Raw genomic sequence first — 22558 nt, 5'->3', positions numbered from 1 at the left:
GCGTGGGACCATTGGCTATAAATGGATGGTGGAGGGGGCGGAGCGTGGGAGGGGCAGCAGGGAGGCGGTAGTGTGGCTGAGGGGCGGGTCAGGGGAGAACCACAACAACAAAATGGAGGGTCCGAGGGAAGGCAGGCAGGGGTATCACTGACAACAAAAATGCAGCGAGTTAGCAGTAAGCGCAATTCGAGCCCAAGCGCTGGTGAAATAAACACTATCAACACAGTTACAGATGATAACACAAGCCAATAGTCAAGTCAAAAGCCTGAGCGAGGTCGCGTTGCGAGAGGCAGGTAATTACTAAAAGCGCTATGCAGGTAATTACTAAAAGCGCTATGCAAGTGAGGCGCTAGAATATTAGGCAGCGGCAGAATAGTGAACAGTGCTCAGAAAACGATACCAGGGAAGCACAGGAGGAACGTGGTGGAGCGACCGTCCGGAAGCAGGTCCAGGTGGTCTTGTACACCTGTGCCATGTGGCACACATACATGCCTTAAGGGCATGTATGTGTGTCACATGGTACACAAGCCAGAAACAGGGGTGCAACAGGGTGTCAAAGTGACACCCTGTCCCCCTTGGCAATTCGGTATTTTTACTGATTCGGTAATTACCGAATCGGTATTTGCCATTGATTCCTATGGGCTTCAAGGCCCATAGGAATCAATAGCAAATACTGATTGGTAAATACCGAATCCTACCGATTCGGTATTTGTTACCGAATAATTACCTACATTAGATTTACCGATTCATGAATACAGAATCGGTAAAATTCGGTATTTATGAATCGGTAAATCTAATTTACCTACATCTGGCCCTTGGTCCCTGCATTTCTACGTGATATAGTTTGTTGTCTTTCCTGGTCTGAGTGGGTCAAGATTTCTCTAACATCTGTAACTGTTGCATAACGGGTCATCCGTGTGTCCAGATATGTTGGGGTGGCGTGGCTCGCATTAGTGGGCGGCTCCGCGCTATGCGCTTGGAACACTGTGAGTTTGGATGTATGGCACTTGCTTTCTTATTTGACACTGGGGGGGCTATGATTGCTTGAATGTAGATCTCATTACAAGTGTACTACTGCTTTTCCAGAGGTTGGTCTCAGTAGTGGGCTGACTAATTACATGCTCGGTGGCCCCCTCCCTCACTGCGATGGGAGTGGACTAGCCCGCTACGTTGCCCAATGGGTTATACCCACCGAATACAATGTACTGTACTGTTATTGTTGTGGGGGGGAGGGTGGATTGTGTCTTTGGCGTTTGGGGGTTGCCAAAGTGGGTGGAGGTTTGGGGGGACTATTTTTTTCCTTCCTGTGTACTAGAATTGTTCTTTGGCGTAACTACAATTGGCAGGTCTGGATTCCACATATGTATTTCAGAGTGGTCTGCTGCTTACATGGAATGTTTTTTCACTGTGGGGTAGATGACAGGAAACAAATATAATTGTAGTACCTGGAATATAAGAGGCCTAAACACACCCAAGAAGACAAGACATGTGCTGGCCCAATTGGATAGGCATAATATTCACATTGCTCTCCTACAGGAGACCCACTTAAACAGGCACACAAAGGGGTCGGTGGCACGTAGGTGGGCGTCTTATCGCCTTGCCCCATCATATTCTACTTATGCGAGAGGGGTCCTTATTCTTGTTAAAAAAGGGGTACTGTTTCATCCTATTGACACCTGTGTGGACGCTGAGGGCCGTTGGGCGATGGTACACAGGAAGCTGGGGAGGGTGCTGGTAACTATTGGGAATATTAATGGGCCGGTGGTTGATGATCCAACATCTTTCTCGAAACTGTTTAATGTATTACGCACCTGGCCAGACGCAGTGCTATTAGGTGGGGGAGACCTCAATACACACCTCAATCCACAAGTGGATAATTCTAATCCAACGGGGGCACGCATGGTTAAAGTGGCGCAATGTGTACGAGATTTTATGGAGGAGATGGGATTGGTGGATGCCTGGCGATTGCGTAATGAAGGGGTTCTAGAAGGCACACACATCACTCCTGCCTTTAATAGTTGGTCTTGATTAGATTATTGGATACTCAATGGGGAGGCTAATGGGTGGGAGGAGACAGTTCACACACTACCTAGAACTCTATCAGACCACAATCGCGTTGTTCTTACAGCAGCATTTCGCTTAATCCACATTGACCCTTCACTTGGCGTTTTAGTGCGGATTCACTGCTCGACCCAGTATATGCTGAAACAATCAGAAATGCTATTGTACAATATTTCGAATTAAATGTGGGCACGGTTGATAGCAACACAACCCTGTGGGAAGCCTTTAAGGCAACGATCAGGGGGGTGTGTTTAAGTACTTCGGCAGGTATTCTACGGGACCTGGGGGGACAATTGCCCTGGTTGGAGGACCAATTACGAACATTGGAGACCCAACACGTTGCCTCACCCTCCCCTGATACACTGGCACATATTAATGAATACGTTGAGGAGTATAATTGAGTAGCATCTACAGAAATAAAGTACCTCTCTAAACCATATGTGGCGAGGGCATATGGTGAGGGTGGTAGGCCTGGTGGGGCTTTGACCAGTAGACTTCGTGACAGAACTGACGCCCCACCGGTTGACCATATAGTTGATGACGCTGGGGGTGATCATTATTCTCACAACAGTATCATAGACCAGTTTCGATCTTTTTATGAGACTAGTAATACATCCCGGGGTGCCATGCCTGAAGCAGCACTGAATGACTACCTGGCGGACACGGCCTGTGCATGGCTATCCGACGTACACAGGAAGTTTCTCAGCCTTCCCATTGATGAGGCTTATGACAAAGAGGCCATTCTATCGCTGCCTAATAAAAAGGCCCCCGGACCGGATGGTCTGACGGCAGAGTTCTATAAAAAATACGCTCATCTCCTTACGCCACATATCTTGGCGAGGTACGCAGAGGCTCACGATTTGGGTCATCTTCCACCGCCCCTGAGGCAAGCCTTAATTGTCACACTGTTGAAGAAGGATAAACCTTCCACACGTTGTGAGTCTTATCGCCCACTCTCCCTGATCAATCTATACGCAAAGATCCTGGCAAAAGTACTAGCCACTAAATTGCAACCTTTGATGCCGCTTCTTGTTTTGCCTGATCAGTCAGGATTTATCCCAGAACGCTCTACCGCCTTAAATCTGCGCACGATATTTGCCATGTTTCACATCCCTAACCTGAAGTTGCCAGCCGTGGCCGTTCTTATAGACGCGGCCAAGGCATTCATTTCTATAGAATGGAAATATATGCTTTCTATCCTTTATATAGGATGGGCTTTCCTCCTGTCTTCGACCGCTGGATTCAGGTCCTGTATACTGATGCGTCGGCGAGGGTAAGGGTGGGGGATTCACATCTGAACCGTTTACGATTGAGCAGGGTACTAGGCAGGGCTGCCCCCTGTCCCCTTTTCTTTTTGCTAATGTTTTAGAGCCTTTAGCAGGTAAATTTCTTCAATCCCATAGGGTAGCCGCACTGAATTTCAACAATCGTCCTGTTGGAATTTCGTTATACGCGGACGATATGGTCCTCTACGTTCGAGAACCACAAATATATCTGTCCCAGGTTATTCAAGAATACTTTAAATTCGGCCTCTTTTCGGGTCTGCAAATAAATTGGGAGAAGTCTGTTCTTATTCCCCTTACACCTACTATGGTATCGCCTCAGGTGCAGTATCCTTTAGTATGGACAGAGGACCTAGTCAAATATCTGGGTGTGTGGATACACTGTGACCCTGAAACTGTAATCAGAGAAAACTACGGCTGTGCCTATACGGAGTTGGTACAGGGGATTGATCGTTGGGTTGGCCTTCCACTTTCACTGGCAGACCGCATAGCAGTGATAAAATTGATTATTCTCCCCAAGTTTCTGTACTTATTTTGTAACATCCCTATCCCCCTGACCAAGCATTTCTCCAAAACAGTGCAAACTCAACTGTTTCGACTGGTGTGGCGGGCAAAGCCACCGAGAATAAGCTGGGCCACACTGACACTGCCTTTTAAGAAGGGAGGGTTTTATGTATACTATCTCCGCGGGCAGGCTCTGTATGCGTACTTCTGGTTCAGGCCGCACAATTTTATTCCACATGTGGCTGTGCAAGAGGGGGACGCATGCCCTGTGCAATTGAAAAGTATAATCACGCACATCAATAGACGGACACCCAAATCGGAGAATAATACAGTTGACACTACCATTGCCGCGTGGCAGGAGATTGGGAGGAGGCTGCCTCTTTATGCTCCGGCATTGCCCATTGAAGGTCATGCAGCTCTTTTAGTGGCGGGGGAGCTCAGACCAATTACGGCACTCGGGGAGGCAGGCCTGACTCAAATGAGCGACCTATATTTAGAAGGGACATATATCACAGGGGCAGATCTGGGCTATATACAGAATCCCACGCCTCTGTTTCAATATACCTGCTACAGACTACATAGGGCTGTAAGAGATCACTATGTCTGCTTTCCGACGGAACCTTTAGTGTCAAAGGCATTGCAACTGATTATAGTAATCGCATCAACAACAAAAAACCTGCTGACTAGGTTTTACAGGGCAGTGCAGGAGGAGACGGTTTGCCCAGGGGACAAATGTTTGGCGCGCTGGAATACTGTACTGGATACGCAGATTTCAGAGGATGCGTGGGTACAGATATGCATGTTAACAGGGAGGCTGTCATCCAATAGTAACCTACGCATCATTAATTCGAAGTTCCTGCACCAGGTGTACCACACTCCTAAGAAACTCCATAGGATGGGACTCAGAGATACGGATTGCTGTAGGCGCTGTGGGCAGGGAGGGGGCAACTTCCTTCATTTAGCATGGCAATGCAGGTTGGTGCACCACTATTAGGAGGAGGTGGTCTCACTTATATATACTATGATGGGCCGGTTGCTAGACTGTACGCCACTGGAGTGCTTACTGGGGTACGTACCTGGGCTGAAAGCTACAATGTGCCGCTTTGTACAAGTGGCATTGTAATTGGCAAAGAGGAGGGTGTTGTTTACATGGGATGGTCGCCAGCGGCCGAGTACGGCTAAATGGGTAAAAGACATGATATATTGACGTGAACAATTGGAACTCTACACTGAAGAACTACCAAGGGCTTCCCACCCTAGAGACATTTGGGCTCCCTACAGGGAATATCTGATGGCTCAGAGCGAACAAGACGGGTGACATCGCTGGCAGAGAAATGTTCATTGAGGTTGGTGTATCATTCTGCAATGCTGAAGTGTAGAAGACATGTGGGTATGCAGATCTGTACACTGTTATTTGATCATAATGTAGTGCCTAATTGCTCCTATATTTTATTACAGGAAGGGGTTCTGTGGGGGGTTCGTTTTATTGTATGCACTGTCATTGAAATGTGTAATCAAGCGACGTATATGATGTGCACTGTTTGAAAACTAATAAATATAAAAAATTTAAAAACTATTTTCTTTGCTTTTTATTTTTAACACTTCGCGGTTCTCCTCATCGTCTTGAATATTAGCCACTACCTCAGGTATGCTCTTCATTTCTTTAATGCATTTGGCCGTGTGTTCCACAGATTTTACGATTTCAATGGCCTCTCTTACCTAACTTCTTTGTTGCCTTCAGAAATTCTATTAATCCTGGTCTCTGCCATTTGGTGCAGATTTCCATTTGACGACTATCTCGCTACTGGTTCCCAAGCACCTGAATTCACTGCCAGCACTTGTTTGTCTATCCCCCCTCCTTTTGGCATCTCACATAAGCATGACCTTCTACCCATAGCATTGCCAGAGAACTTTAACCTGCTAACTGACTGTAACTATCTATTTGCAACTATAAATATATATATATATATATATATATATATATATATATATATATATATATATATATATATATATATATATATATATATATATATATATATATATATATATATATATTTAATTCTGCTGCTTACGTAACAACCATGGTGATAAAAAAAGCCCCTTGGTGTAAGCATTTAATATATTAACAAATGACAGGATATTATTATACCATTCATAGATGAGCTTGAATAAAGATAATTACTGTGAAACCATACCCGTTCTAGTTCTTTGTTCCTGATGTTTTGCAGAATGTCTTGACAATAGTTATAATATTCATCAGCAAGAAACATAAACTAGAGAATAAGCAAAAATTATTAAAGAACGTAGGCAATAAAGTGCAAGACACTTATGATCTAAATATGTCTCAACTTACCAATTTAGATGAGTGCTTTTTGCATAATTCCTGCTCCCATAAATTAAACCTGGTGAATTCAATTAAAGGACTTTCAACAATTGCATCTTTCTTTATCTGTAAAATGATACCAGAGTGACAACAGTCTTACTTATATCTGGAAAAATGATGGGCCTTCTTTAATGCTTTCATAAATCAAATGAAAATCTAAATAATTTATATTGTGGTAGCAAAATATGAAATATACTGATATCATATGGATTTCTAGAGTTATATGGTACTAAAAATTGAAAAAAATAAAAATAGGAAGGAAGGGGTATGTTTCTATCCTTTTCTGCACCTCAAACAATCCCTTTTATTTTCTATTTCATAACTCACTCCCAAATTTCTGATTTTCTATCCTATCCTAACAATGAGAATATCAAAAAATATAAAGCTTGCAACAAGGTAATACAAAGGTATACAAGAAAGGTTTTACTATATTGAATTATAGATTCAGTCAAGAGTCACTGCAGTGTATTCTGTAAAAATAATATTTGAATTGTATTTAATGTATTGAGAAGCTAGAGGAAAGCCTTACAGGAGAATTAGCATACATTACATATTTTTGGTAATCATTTAGGTATAAATACATGAATACAATCAAAATATAAAAATTAAACACATCTGAAATGTAACTTTATTCAAGCTGTATAATAACTCCACTTTTGTGATGTAGAAAAAGAGCAGTTTGCAGGTAAGTGATAAGAAAAAAATCTGCAGAGGAGCAGTCACTGAGTTTACATGTTAAATTGTACCCTGGATTTCCCAAAAATGGTCATGATGAATCTGATCTCATACTACATAATGTAAAAAGATTTAATTTGCAAAAAGTGTTTGCAAATTGAAAACCAACTTGTTGTGAAGAGAATCTGATTTCGTAAACTGACCTATGCACTAATAGGGCAGTTTTGCAAAATAAGGAATTTGCAGACCACCCTGTCTAATGAATATTCATTAGGCAGATCATAAAAATGCGACTAACTATGACTGGTCACAATCACAGGAATGGTGGTGTGTTAGGATCAGCAGACCAGCATGTCTATGATTGCCTTTAAACAAATAATTGTTTTAAATGCAGTCTGATACACTTAAAAAGAAGAAAAGATTACTTTTTCTAACAAGTTTATTTGAGAGTTGGCAGTGGTCTCCTGAATGAGGGCCACAAAAAATATTTGTTTGCATTCACAAAGGGATGGGGACTCAAGTAGATCCCATTCCTTTAGTGAATGACTTACCACCCCAGCTCTGCAGTCAGGAAATTTTCTTTTTTTTTGTGACTGGATTATGTTCATAAAACACTGATACATCTCATGGCAATTTACAAATTGAAATTGATGTCCCGGTGGTGGATATCTCCCTAGCATAAAGTACAAGGAAAAGAACAAAAGTTTATTTAACTTGGAAAAAACTGTGAAAATATTTTATGTGAAATAGTATGGTAACTTTTTTATATTTATATTTTATTAGTAGAACAAAATAAGAAACAGTTGCAGCATTAAAACATTTAAGTTAAAATGTAATTATTTTCAGTATAGTAAATGAAACATTATTTTTCCTAAGTGTAAATTAAAAACAATCACTCAAAAAGTAAAACAAAAAGATCTTATTATGTATCATTAATTATTAAAAGTGATGTATAGAATTAATTAAAAGTAATTTCATTATATTTTAAGAAAAATAATGTAACATCAATTATCTAATTCAAAATATGTTATTAAATGAGTTAAAAAAATAAAAGTGCATTATTTTTAGATTTTCTTTACATTAAATTAAAAGTATTTATCTTTTTAACTATTGTAAATACATTTTGCATTATTTGTGATGCAGTTTTATTTTAAGTCCCTGCCTCCATAATCTTCTGTGTGAGGATGTTGCAGTACCAATGGCTGGGCACGTGTGGTGCAGTACCTACTCCAGCTCTAACTTGGAGCACATGTAATACTGTTTCAAGTCCGTTCTGGCTGCATTAACTTTAGACATGCATCTTGTGAATAGGAATGAGCTTACTCTTTTGTGGGTGGGTGCAAGATCCTCCCTAAACCCCTTTCTAACCTGTTTTGCTTCTCCCTAAGCCACACCTTTATCCTAGTAAGAATGCCTACTCTTTGAGCCAATCCTGCTGGTCCATCCTACATTTACTACCAAGGGTCTCATTATGATGGCGGTCGGACAAGCGTCCGACCACCATCGCCGCTGGATTGGGACCATATAGTGCCTGGCATGCAGTGCATGGATGTTTGAGGGGGCACCACGTGCCCCGCTGGCCAAATAGCGGAGGCCCACAGGGTCCTGTTCCGACAGCCTTTCCATGGCGGTGGGACCACCATGAAAAGGCTGTGGGTATGCTCAGACGTGAGTCCCGTGCTCTCCATGCCACTGGAATCAACCTATCCAGGCTGATGAGGGCTGAAAGCCGAAACCGGTCCTTGGATGCTTGTTTCCAGTCCAGGGAGGACCTGGCTTGGCAGTTCGGGCTGAACTGTTCCCATGGGGCACAGGGTCAAGACTGATTTGCATATGGCTGGGTTCAAACTGGAATGGCATGGTGAGCAAAAAAACGATGGATTTAGGCCCAGATCCCTGTACTGGGGTGAATGTATGACATTGGTCTGCATTCTGTCCATCACATGTTGTTTTTGCATTTGTCACACCGAGTGGGATGGGTATGCTCAGACGTGAGTCCTGTGCTCTCCATGCCACTGGAATCAAGCTATCTTGGCTGATGAGGGCTGAAAGCCCGAAACTGGTCCTTGGATGCTTGTTTCCAGTCCAGGGAGGACCTGGCTTGGTAGCTCGGGCTGGACTGTTCCCATGGGGCACAGTGTCAAGACTGATTTCCATATGGCTGGGTTCAAACTGGAATGGCATGGTGAGCAAAAAAACTATGGATTTAGGCCCAGATCTCTGTACTGGGATGAATGTATGACATTGTTCTGCATTCTGTCCATCACCTGTTGTTTTTGCATTTGTCACCCCGAGTGGGACGGGTATGCTCAGACGTGAGTCCCGTGCTCTCCATGCCACTGGAATCAAGCTATCCAGGCTGATGAGGGCTGAAAGCCCGAAACCGGTCCTTGGATGCTTGTTTCTAGTCCAGGGAGGACCTGGCTTGGCAGTTGGGGCTGGACTGTTCCCATGGGGCACAGAGTCAAGACTGATATGCATATGGCTGGGTTCAAACTGGAATGGCATGGTGTGCAAAAAAACGATGGATTTAGGCCCAGATCTCTGTACTGGGGTAAATGTATGACATTGTTCCGCATTCTGTCCATCACCTATTGTTTTTGCATCCTAATCCCACCGGCAATGTCTACGCAGGTACTACCTTCATTGTAGGTATTACTGTTCGACAACCACCGTGACAGGCTCCTTGCAACTGCCGGAGGCGGCAGTCTTTCACGCCGCCCGCTGTGTTCCAACCGCCGGTATCATAATCATGCAGTCAGACCAATGACCTGGATGTTATGCGGACTGCCACTGACGGCCTGTCGGTGGCGGTCCACCCGACCTCCTGAGTAGGCCCCAGGTAGTAAACTTCCATGTGTGAGGATCTTTCCATAGAAAAGAGGAGAACGGTGGGGGTGGAGATTTCCACTCTTAGGTTTGTTAATAGCATTTAGTAGTGCCTTTGTAGTACTACTAAAGTTCTACAAAATGCAGTTTGTGAATATGCCCCTTGGTGTGCTACTTTTGGTGCAGCACAATGTCATGACCAGCAGACTACAGCCATCTGCATATCCTAGTTTAAGAACGATACCACAGATGTGGGCAAAATTTGATGTGAGGCTTTCTGTCTGCGATACATCCACTACACAGAAGACACACGTAGAAACAAGGCAGACTACAATTCCCAGGGCGCCACTTGACTCTGCTGAGACTAACAGTGGTGTTAGACATCTTAGATTCATGGAGCTTACATTTCTTGTGTCTCCATGTGCAAGAAGATACTCAGTTGTTGCAGCAAGTTTCTTGTTATCGGAGTTAGCAACTCAAAGCCTATGCCTGGAGTTATCATAGACTTACAGAATTCTGGATAGATCACAGGCCTAGACTTGTAATACTGCACATTATTACTAGAGTCATCCTTCAAAGGAAACTCACTACACTTTCTATTTGTGCAAGATGGGTAATCCACTGCTTGTATGGACTTTGTTTATATTTATTTTTAATCCAAGTATGGTGGTTGAGATGTTGACAATGGTAGGAAAGTGATTGGGATTTAGAGGAAGGCAGAATATAAGTGCATATTTATTATTTTACAATAAATAAACTTGTTACATTAAGAATCACCAAAGCACAGACTTAACTTAAATGTATGAATCACTGAAGGTAGTTATCAATACACTAACAAGTATTGAATTCCAAGTATTTTCTTGCATAGTTTATATAGATTTCCTTTATACATCAGCTCAAGGAAGTTCCAAAGTTTCAACCACTATAGAGACTCAAAAATACAGAGATCGCCACATGGTAGAACTTATTTTGAATAGTGACTTATGATTTCAATATTGAAATACTAAAAGAGTTATTTCTTGTTTCAGTGATCAACATTTCTGCAGTGCAGTCTGAACCCAGCAGTAAAACAGGCAGAATGAAGATATCCAGTGTTTCTGTTTCTCTCTCATGTCCCTTTTACCCGGATCTACTGCTATAGCATAATATACTTTTCGTGGTTGTCAGTGGTTTCACAAACATGAGGAGATTACCATTGTTCCTGTTGGATACGGATTGACAGGTTAGTGTAATCCTGACAAATAGCTTCTTTCTGAGATGGCTTTTGCTTCGCCAAATAGTCCCTGTCACATGCTGAAAATAATGCAACTCATGCACTTTAAAAGATGCATTCTCTAGGAGGAGGTATGATGCACCAAACAACCAATAGCATGGGGTTAAAGATGTTTACTCCTCATCTGCTCTCTTATGTATTTTTTAGATTAAATGTAGCGATAATATCTCTGGCAGATAGGTATACTGTCAAACCAGCCCTGAACATTGTACTTGGAATGCATCACAAAAAGAAGCTAGCCACCTTTTAGGGGATACCCATGCTATGCCTTGGTGAAGAAAAAAGTTGAGACCTTAAAAAGGAAAGAACTCTAAAATGGATTGGTGGAGCTATAAACTAACTATTCAAAAAAGCAAGGAGAAGACATTTTCATGCAGATTGTATTCAGATTGTATTAAACAAGCAACGCCTTGCAATCTCTATACTTCAACAGATATATCATTACATTATTTCATCAGGCAGCATTACTGACAGTAACCAAAAAGTTTTCATAATTCTGGAGCCTGAAATTTGTTGTCAAGCAACAATAGGACAGGATAGTCTAATAAGAAAACTGAACAATGATGATCAAGATGGATTTGTTATATATATAGGCTGTTAAACTATATGATCACTGGCTGATGTTCCTTTGCTTGGAGAGACAAGACTGACCCTGTGGCAGTTCTGGATATTGATGCTGAGAAAACTTTCAACAACCTGAATTGGAACTACCTGAAAAGGAATGGGCGGTATGGATAATATTTTTTCATGGCTATATCTGACAGTTTCACAGACTAGGTAATAACATATCATGTTCTTTCTGATATGTTCCAAATCAGGCATATGCCCATTATAATTACTATTCAATTATCAAGTGAGACCTGTAGTCATTGTTTTAAGGATCAGTGATTGTATATTGTCTTTAAGATGGGTGACAAGGACATAAAGTTGTTCATGTCTGTTGGTGAGCTACTCTTGATAGTGAGAACCCCAGGCCCAGCCATGCCAGCTGAAAACACATTGTGGAGCATTTTTAGAATAGTAAGTCAAGTGGCATAAATCAAGTTGATGATTATATCCAGATCAGTTACAAAACCACTATTTACAAAGTGAACACTTCAATGAAATACCAGTATTTGTAAATAAAATACCAGTATTTGTAAAGTGCACAGCTACCTCCGAAGTGGTGTCCCGGCGCTAGGACCAGCCAGTTTCCAAAATGTAGATCACCAGTTTTCCAAAGTGGTTGAAGATGGGCATTAGAAAAACCCTTCATCTGTCTGTCATGGCCCTGATGGTTCACGGGGGCATCAGCATTTTTTTCCAGATCCAGAGATTGTATGGAAAAGCAAATTGTGAAAATAAGTAACCTGATTCACACTCTACCTAAGGAACTTCTTGGCGCCTTCCTACACCTCCAATTATCCAGAATGAAGGAAACACAGAAGTAGCTTATGGGTACAATACTAAGGCCACATAACGTACACCCAAATTCTGTAAGGCACAGTACCAGGCTGTTCTGGTGAATCAGTTGTCTGCTTAAATGGCACCACATTTCTGTGATATTTCTCATTTAACCTACTGATTGCTGTACATCACCCTGATGAATCTCAAGAGATGGGCTTAAATAAAGTTCAATTATATGGACAGAGATGATGGTAAAGGTCATTCATAGTTTGTAGCACTGCAGACCAATATTCTTTGAGGCACACAACATTGATTTGTATGTATAGGCTGGACATTGTGCAGTTGTTAATGCTGTGAACACTCTCACTATTTCAGTGAGGTTTCTGGATTCAGGGGTTTACAAGAATAATTGTTGTGCCTTTGGGATTACTCTGGAACTACATCATAACAAAAACCTCTACAACATCTTGACTGAAATAGCAGAAGGAACTGAAATGCCTTTAGAGGCAAGGAAGAATGCAGGACTCATAGCATGTATATTGGGAACAAATATGTAATTGAAGGACGGGGGCGTGGCCAGCAGCCGAACATGGCGAACGTTTGTTAAGAGAGCTCCGGGCCCACATAATCCTGTTTTAAACTAGGTCTACGCTGTATGCAGACGGCTACGGCTACACCCTGTTGTGGCTGAAGCGGTTGTGAGCACTCAACACCGCTCGGAGGAGAACACCAACGCACGGGCTGTGGGGAAACTGCCGCCAAATACCTCCCATTGCAAAAACCACAGTTGATGGACAGAATGCAGAACAATGTCATACATTCACCCCAGTACAGAGATCTGGCCTAAATCTGGGCCAAAATCCATCGTTTTTTTGCACTCCAAACCACCCCAGTTCAGACATAGCCATATGCAAATCAGCCTTGACCCTGTGCCTCATGGGAACAGTCCAGCCCGAACTGCCAAGCCATGTCTTTCCTGGACCGGAATCAAGCATCCTAGGACCGGTTACTGGCTATCAGCCTTCTTCAGCCAGGATAGGTTGACTCCAGTGATGTGGAGAGCCAAATACCTCCCGGCACCCATGAGGGAGGAAAGACAGCGCGGGCCCGTGACCTGCTGAGATGACGTCCCTCACTGCGGGGAGCTGAGCTGAAACGGACACACCTGGAAGACGGTGCTCTATACCCTGGTACCGAGATCCGGCGGAGTGGTGAGCGCTGTACCGTGTGGCGCACTGCCGGAGGGGAGCCCTGGTGCATCTGCGGCCGGGGAGCTCTACCATGCAAGCCCGGGGTCACGAGGCGGCCTACTCTTGGGGCGGCGGTGGGAAACTGACGGACCCGGGGGCGGACTGCTGGGTGCCTATATACCCCTGGGCACGGTTAAGCGGAAGAGGGGACGTCAAATGCGTCGATATTGCATGCTGCTGGACTACAAATGGCTCAGGTGACAAGATCTGACCCGGAGGCCTGACCGAGGTACCTCCCACTGTGCAGGACACTTGCAGCCCCGATACTGCCGATGCTGTGATTGATGGGAAGTAGAGGTAGGACAGCCTGATTGCACGGTGGGATCTACTAGTCCGACACACGCTCACCCTTCTGCCCTACGAGATCGGTCTGGTGCGACCGTGTACTGTACTGCACTGACTGGGTAATATGGGGCGCAATAGGCTGAAGCAACATGGACAAAATGGAGTCGACCCCATACAAGACGGACAAGACTGCATAGACAACACGCCAGCATCTGGTAGTATCCCCCCCACAATGGTGCCTGCTCAGGAGGACAAGTTGGATCTTATCTTGAAGGAAGTGCGCTACTTCAGGAAAGCAATTGAACTACAGATAGGGACCCTGACCACAGGCCTGAACCTGCTGAGGGCGGATCACGCGAAGACGGCAGACAAGGTGAAAGACCACGCGGCGACACTAGCAGAGGTACTACCAAGGCAAAAACAGACTGAAACTGATGTGATGCTGCTAGAAACGCAGGTGGCCACCTTAATGGACCGCGTGGAGGATGCGGAAGGGAGAGCTAGACGGAATAACATCTGGGTGATTGGCCTGCCAGAGAAGAGTGAAGGGTCTGACGCATCGGGCTATATGGAGCAGTGGTTCAGAGACCATGTCACGACAGAGAGACTCTCCACACAATATTGTATTGAACGGGCACACAGAATACCCACTGGGAGACCGAAGCCGGGTGCCCCACCAAGGCCCCTCATAGTGAAACTACTGAATTTCCGAGTCCGGGACACCTTATTGCAAAAAGCTCGAGAGGCGGCGCCAATCACATCTGAGAATACAAGAATCTCCTTATACCCGGACTATATGATGCTGGTCCAAAGGCAGCGGTCCTCCTTTGTGGCGGTGAAGCGACGTTTATGAGACTTGAACATACAGTATGCGTTACTGTTCTCGGCACGCTTAAAAATATTTCATGAACAGAAAACTTACTTCTTTGAAAGTCCTGGAGATGTTGAGGACTGGCTTGAGGTGATGGAATTAACCAGCGCTGCGGAGATCCCCACACACATGGAAGGCAGGCAGGGGTCCCGAGATAATGCCTCAACGAGCCGTAGAGGAGGTAGATCATGGCGGACTAATGCGAGTGTGCGAGTCAACTCACAGCAAATGAGACAGACTAAGAAACAGGCGATCATCGCTACAGCAACCTTCAAGAACGCCCCGCGAACGGATTCTAAATCCTCTACGGAGGATGAGGCGTCACAAGGATCGGACTCCGAGGGCAGTGTGGCCCTGTTCCCCTCTGCCACACCGCAGCTGATCACGGACCTGTTCGGCTGATGAACTTGTGCAAGTATAGTATGTGATTTTTAACTCTAAGCTGTAGTTCGTCTGCTTTAAGTTTAGTAATCATTAGATTCTTTACAGAAGGCAATCAAAGCTTGGGCTCGGGTACCGTAGTAGCTTTAGACTGGTAGATGTTATGTTATGTTATGGTCTGGTATGGTTCGGAGACCAGACCGTGTATTGGGAATGTTGGGAGGTGGGATGGTCACTTTTTTAATGTAACTACAGATACATTTGTTATATTGCGAATCATGTCAGCACCACGACCGAAACGATGCATGTGTAGGATAAATATACCGTAATCACCTGGAATGTACGAGGTATGGGCACAATACACAAACGGCATAGAATACACGTGCATTTGTTACGCCGTAAAGCGCAGATAGTCTATTTACAAGAGTCACATATGGTGGAAAGTGAGGTGGTGAAACTTAGAAAGAAATGGAGAGGTCAAATTTTCTCTACCTCTTACTAACTATGCACGGGGCTCCACAATCTGGGTACGCCATGGGGTACCATTTGTAGCACACGAACAGAAGATTGATAAATGGGGCAGATATGTATTTGTGAGGGGGGCCTTAGATGGGCAATTGGTGGTGTTGGGATCCATTTATGCCCCTAACTTTGACCAAGACAAATACTGGGACACGGTCAGCGGAGCACTGGCGGGATGGGACACATGCCCATGAATACTTGGGCAGGATTGCAATATGGTTATGGATGTGTCCTTGGACAGATCACACCCGCCATTACGCGGTGTGGGGGTGTTTAAACAGACTGAGGCACTTGTAAGATGGGCCACAGGGTGGAGACTGTGTGACGTATGGAGGATGTGTCATCCCGGACACCGGGAATACTCATTCTACTCGGCAGTACATGACCTGCATACTAGAATAGACAGGATTTTGTGTTCTGATGTCATAGCAATGCAAGTACTCCACTCTACATACCTACCTAAGACTTTCTTCGATCACAACCCACAAGAGATTAGTATTACATGGGTAAGATACCCACCCCGGTCCTTACATGGCGGCTATGGCCACAGTTATCAGAAGACCCTGTGTTACGTAATGACCTTTCACATACTATAGATTGCTATTTTACAGAAAACAGTAAAACAGCAACAAGTAGACTGGTTGAGTGGGACGCCTTCAAGGCGGTAATACGGGGCAAGGAGATCAGTGTGATGGTTGGCGTGAGACAGGAACTCCATAGGTCCCTAGTGGAAACTGAAAAGAAAATGGGCAGACTAGAACATATGGCCGCGACTGACGACAACCACAAGGGCCCGCTCCAAGAGGTGAGAATTAAACACGCTGAACTTTTAGAATCCCTTAGAGTTATAGATTACCAGGCGTATACCCGACAAGCGCATGTGGAAGCTGACAAAGCAGGAACTCTGCTAGCTAGATTACTCTGGGACACCCCTCCCACAATAGTGATCAATGAAATCAGGAAGGAGTATGGAACAAGAGCCTCCACACAGGGCGAGATTAATGAGGCCTTCAGGACGTACTACGCTTCATTATATAGTGCGCCCGTAGGAGTACCCAATGAGCAAACGGAAGCCTTCCTGTCTGCCTTAACATTCCCAGTGTTAGCGCCTTCGGCTCAAAAAGACATAGCAGGGCCCATAACATCACAAGGAATCAGAACCGCTATGAAGGGGCTCCCCCGTAATAAGACTCCTGGTATGGATGGGCTTCCCATCGAATTCTACGCTACATCTGCAGAATCACTGGTACCCAGATTAACGGACCTGTATAATGTGATCTGGGAGGAGAGTTCCCTGCCTCTCACCACCGCACAGGCGATGGTAATATCATTGCCAAAGCCTGAAAGAGACCATACGGACATGGCCAATTACCGCCCGTTATCGCTGCTACCCACCGAGTACAAAATACTGAGTAAGGTACTGGCCAATAGGCTACTGCCGTTCCTGTCGCACTTGGTACATATAGACCAGACTGGGTTTCTCCCTACGCGAAGTACTTCCCTAAACATTAGGAAATTACATTATTTAATAACAGAAGCACCAAAGTGGTTCCCCCACGCGGGTTGTATTCCTTTAGACCTCAGACAAGCGTTTGACTCGATCAACTGGGAGTATATGTTTCTGACGCTAGCTCACTTTGGGATACCGGAGGGATACATAGCATGGCTACGGCTGCTATACAAAGCCCCGACAGCACGTACGAGAAAGGGTGGGCACATATCGGGTGACTATATGATAGTGGCACTGGAACCCCTGGCAATAGCAATGAGACAGAACTTCCTGGGTTTGGGAATACCAGTAGGACGTACAACCCACCTCTTCTCGGCCTACGCAGACGATATTATTATATATTTGCGTGATCTTCATCCGCCCTTAACGCCAATTTATGATGTGTACGGACGATTCAAAAGTTTGGCCGGCCTTGCTGTAAATACTACGAAATCGCATGCCTTTTTCTTTGCGGACCACGCAGAGGACACGAACATAGAGTTCGGGGATACCTCCCTGCAGATAGCACCAACTACGTTTAAATACTTGGGTATTCAAATCTATAGAGCGCATGCAGATATGCTAGAAGGTAACCTTAACCTTAATAGAACAATACGATCTTTATGGTCCAGTGTTGCCTTCTGGACCTCATTGCCACTATCCGTTATGGGGAGAGCCGCAATAGCTAAAATGGTGGTCCTGCCACGCCTGCTATATTATTTGTCTAACCTGCCATTAATAGTGCCATTATCCACCTTCAAAACACTGAATACCCTGCTCATAGATCTTATCTGGGGCACGGAGAGAAGACGTATAAGTTTGAAAAGGCTCCAAGTGAGCACCCCAATGGGGGGGCTGGGAAGTCCCAGACTTCGGTGCGTATTATTACGCTTGCCAGTTACAATGGTTATCATACTGGACGGCAGGTCGCAACCTCCAAGAAATAGAGTACACTGACACAGACATTAGCAATGGCACTCTACACGCCCTATTACTGCCGGGACATAGATCTCCCGGAGACTTGCCCCCGCTGTTGAACACTGAGATCACATGTAGGAAAGCGGCGCTGCGATACACAAGCACAGCCTTCACATACGCTGGCAATATACCACTGCTGGGTATCCCACTAACTGCTGGTACCCTTACTAAACGCACACTAATGCCCTGGACTGAGGCTGGTATCACCACAGTAGCGGACCTTTTCGGACACGAGGCACTACTAGACCATGACACTTTCGTAAATGAGACAGGTGCCCCAGCACATCTATATTTAACGCACGCTGCATTGGTACAATATATCAAAAAGTACTGGGCACCACAAAGACGAGAACCTGAACACAACAAATTGGTTAAGATGGTACACTATATGGGGAGGGGGAGAAATCTGGTCTGCTGGATATATACTGGGATCAGTGCACACACTCGGGTTTCCCTAGACACCTTGAAGACCATTTGGATAGGGGAGATAGGTAGAGATCTGACGGACAAGGAATGGACGGTGGTACTGGAGCATCCCAGGAAAGTGTCAAGGAATTCGAAATTTAAGTTCATCCAAACTATGGTATTACACCAGGCTTATTTATACTCTGGGTAGATTGGATAAAATGTTCCCGCAGACACAACACTCCTTTCCTAGATGTAAGACGGAGAGAGCGGGCCTACTACACATGCTCTGGACATGCCCAGAAATAATAGAATATTAGACTACGATTAGGGAGCTTACAGGGGAGGCAGCGCATCACTCGATCCAAGACACAGTGGAAGAATGTCTGTTAGGCCTGCACTAACATAGGTCCAAACACAAGGTACAATACCGATTCATAGATCTGGCCATAATATTAGCTATCAGGAATATTACTATGCGCTTGAAGTCATGTAAGCTGGCACGCGGAAATGTTGAGATGGGGCAATGCTGAGTGCGCAGCGTTGCGCAGAGAGGAGGCAAGGGGACTGCGTAAGACGCCGATAGCAATAGAATGGGAAGTTATGATGGAAGAGCTAAAATCTGAGGATGTCGGTGTAGATGTTTAAATATGCCGTGTGTAAACTGATAATAAATGTTGCCTAGACCTTGTCATCCAATGTAATGTAGAGATGCATTATGCTTCAACACAAACAATCAGGACAATGCTATGGTGCGCATGGTTCGGTAGTATTAATATGCAAGAAACATGACCAATGTTGCTGGGGAGGGGGGATCTCTCTTAGGGGATGTTATATGGTTCCTTGTTCTTTAAGACGAATATTTACTCCTCCATATATATACAATATATGTAAATGGTGAATGTATATGTAACACAACGGAGATACTGTTGGAGCCTTCAGAAATACTTCAATAATGTAAAGTATAGGATAACTGTTATATGTTCATGATGGAATATGACTATTAATGTTAGATGTGTTAATGGAGTCCAAAACAAAAAAAAATACTGCATGAATGTGTATGGAAATTTAAAAATCAATAAAATATGTTAAAAAAATAAATAATTGAAGGACGGCTGGCCTAATGCACCAGATGCACACTACTGGTGACAACTATATCCAAGAGATCCTCTGGCTTTATTTAGTCTGAACCTGTGTTCTCCCATAAATGGACAGGGCCAGCTTCAAGCTATGACCCTGTAACACCACTTATAAACATAGTTGCCATGGAAGGAGAGGCTGCAAAGGAGAGACCTCTGCTGGTGTGAACCGCTGCAAGCAAGGATACAACGAAGACCATGGTGTGTATTTTGACAATGTCTTTGGGTAGTCATAAGCTTAGCTAAGATGGTGCTTCCTTCAAAAATGTTATATTATATATCAAAAGAATTGATGGACCAACATTCAGTGAATTGAAAGGCTTCTTTGATAAAAACAAAGTAGTCTCTAAGAAAAAGCTGTAGGCAAATGCTTAGAAGAGGTAGTTTGTTTTGTTTTCTCAATATTAAACTTGACTACAAATTTATATGTAAGGCAAAAATATTTTTTTCGTGCTTTGACATCTAAGTGCACCACACAAGCTGAATTGAAATCTCTCATATTGGGCCTATTTCCTCTGTCCTTGAGTGTATAAGCTGATATACTCTGAGAAGCCTTGGGATTCCTCTCAAATCATCAAACAGCCCAAAGATTTTCTGTAGTCAGCAATCTAAATAAAATAGAAGGAAGATCAGTCTGCTGGGAAAAGTCGATCAAGGTATTGTCACAATCTAGGACATACCTTATGTCCTAGCTTATGGCTGAGCGCAAAGTTCTCCTTGGTGTGTACTAAGTAAACTTTTTCCTAAAATATTCTGGGCCTATCCAGTGAAGGGGGTTATATGCGATACAGAGTGACTTAAAGGCATCTGGTTACTTAACAAGGAGCCAGGGAAACTCCACTAAGGCCTGAAAAAATTGATATTTGGGTATTTTCTTGAGGAGACGGGCTGCTGCATTCTGCAAAAGCCGGAGTTTGTATACGAAACGCTACAGAATGCCCTAATAAAGGGAATTACAACAGTCCAGCCTGGCCAATATTCATACCAATGCAATTACCACTGATTTCAGAAGATCATAGATAATGAAAGGAATAATTCTTCAAAATGCCCTTAATAGAAAAAGGCAAACAGGAGTGAGCTTGTTGACATGATCTCTAACGGCAAGATTAGCATTGAAAATCACCCCCAGGTCCTTCACTTTCGAAATCGGAGTGGAAAGAGCGTCAAGGGACCGGGGTCACCAATGCGGGTTCAAAATGAGGAATCCTTTCTGAATAGAAGAACTTTCGTTATCTCTTAGTTTAACTAAAGACTGCAACATTTCATTGATTTGACAACCTCACACATACAACTTTTAAAGTGGTGGAAGACCGCCCCAGTTGCAAGAAATAGACACAATAATCTGGGTGTCGTCCGAGTATAAAATTGCAGAAAAACCACAGGATTGGATCAATTTGTCTAGAGGAGCCACATAAATATTAAAAAGTGTAGGGCTCAGTGATGACCCCTGCGGGAAGCCACAAGGCAGTGAGAAAGGCGTTGATCTAAATGTTCTAAGGCAGACTGGCTGCTCTCTGTACATGAGAAAAGCTTGAAGGAGATTCCAAGCTGATCCGCGTATCCTTATATTAGCTAGGTGGTCAATGAGGACCAAATTACTCGCCGTGTTGAAGGCTGTAGATAGATCTAAAAGGATCACTTCAGCCTGCCCACCATTGCCCATAATAGATCTTATCTCCTCCGTGGCTACAACCAGCACCGTTTCGGTACTGTCGTTTGTTCTAAAACCCTGTTGAGTTTCGGATCGCATTTTTGTTTAAGAATTCCAAGAGTGATGTTAAGGTGTTTTTAAAGAATTTTCGTGGCATTGGCAGGTGGGAAATTGGGTGATAATTCTTTTCCTCATTGGGTTCAAGAGAAGGTTTTTGTTAACAGGGTTAGTATGGAAGCCTTTTTCTATTCTGTGGGGAACTGTCCAGATGTAATAAAAGTATTCAATAAGGAGGTGAAAGGAGCTGCTACCATCTCTGATATCTCATATACGATTTTTGGGAGGCAGAGGTCTGATGGAGCTTCTGATTTGTTTTAAGCAATAAGCTCAAGTACTCCTTCTTTAGTAAGAAGGGGAAATCAACAAGCTCCTGTTTGCTTGATCCGAAAGATTATTTTTCTACAACATCAATGTTATTGTTGTGATTTGAGTCATTATTGTTGTGACTTGAGTCAAGATATTCATATACTGCCTTAACAGATGACGTATCTTCTACATCCCGAACCGCCAGCTCCGCTCAGCCGACCACGCCCTCGCCACCACCCCCACATCCGAAGAGCGACAACGAGTGGCAGATCATTCTCCCACCTTGCCGCCAAGTCCTGGAACACTCTCCCCATCCTCATACGACAGACACAGGACCTGCTAACCTTCAGGAGGGTACTCAAGACCTGGTTGTTCGAGCAGTAGCAGCACCCCCCCCACCCCCAGCGCCTTGAGACCCTCACGGGTGAGTAGTGCGCTTTACAAATGTATGGATTGATTGATGGATTGATTGACCTTGTTAATAAAAAATTAGTTAGATGATCGCACACCTAACTGCTGCTGTGCTGGTGGAATTAAAGCAGAAAGCATATTAATTGTTTTAACATTTCACTTGAGTTTTTAGCTAGATTAATTTTGTCGGGGAATTTCAGAGTGTTATCAGAAATAATTTAACTTTTTGCTATCCTGAATAAGTTGTTCATTTTCACTTCTTTCAGTTGGATTATTGCTTTTTCTCCAAATTTTCTCTTGTCTACGCCATCTCTTTTCAACATCCCTAAGATTCTGAGAGAAAAAGGGAGCCATTGGCTTGGATCTGTGACTTTTAGTGGATTTAAAGGGAGCCAGATTTGATACTGCTGAAT

The 22558-nt window shown here is 43.9% G+C and overlaps 1 protein-coding gene across 1 annotated transcript in view; it reads right to left on the bottom strand.

Annotated features, from left to right (window-relative positions):
• The window catches only part of RFX8 (regulatory factor X8), a 954619-nt gene that overhangs the window by 679273 nt on the left and 252788 nt on the right, over positions 1 to 22558 (bottom strand). The window contains exons 6-7 of the mRNA XM_086933389.1: positions 6205 to 6300; positions 6047 to 6124 (exon numbers count right to left, since the gene is read on the bottom strand). Of these exons, the coding sequence (XP_086789515.1) occupies positions 6047 to 6124; positions 6205 to 6300 (174 nt within the window). The remainder of the gene's footprint in view (positions 1 to 6046; positions 6125 to 6204; positions 6301 to 22558) is intronic.

Source organism: Lissotriton vulgaris, chromosome 8 (genome assembly GCF_964263255.1).
Source record: "Lissotriton vulgaris chromosome 8, aLisVul1.2, whole genome shotgun sequence".
Taxonomy (NCBI): domain Eukaryota; kingdom Metazoa; phylum Chordata; class Amphibia; order Caudata; family Salamandridae; genus Lissotriton; species Lissotriton vulgaris.
The sequence above is the reverse complement of the archived record's forward strand: the minus strand, read 5'-3'. Positions and strand labels throughout refer to the sequence as shown.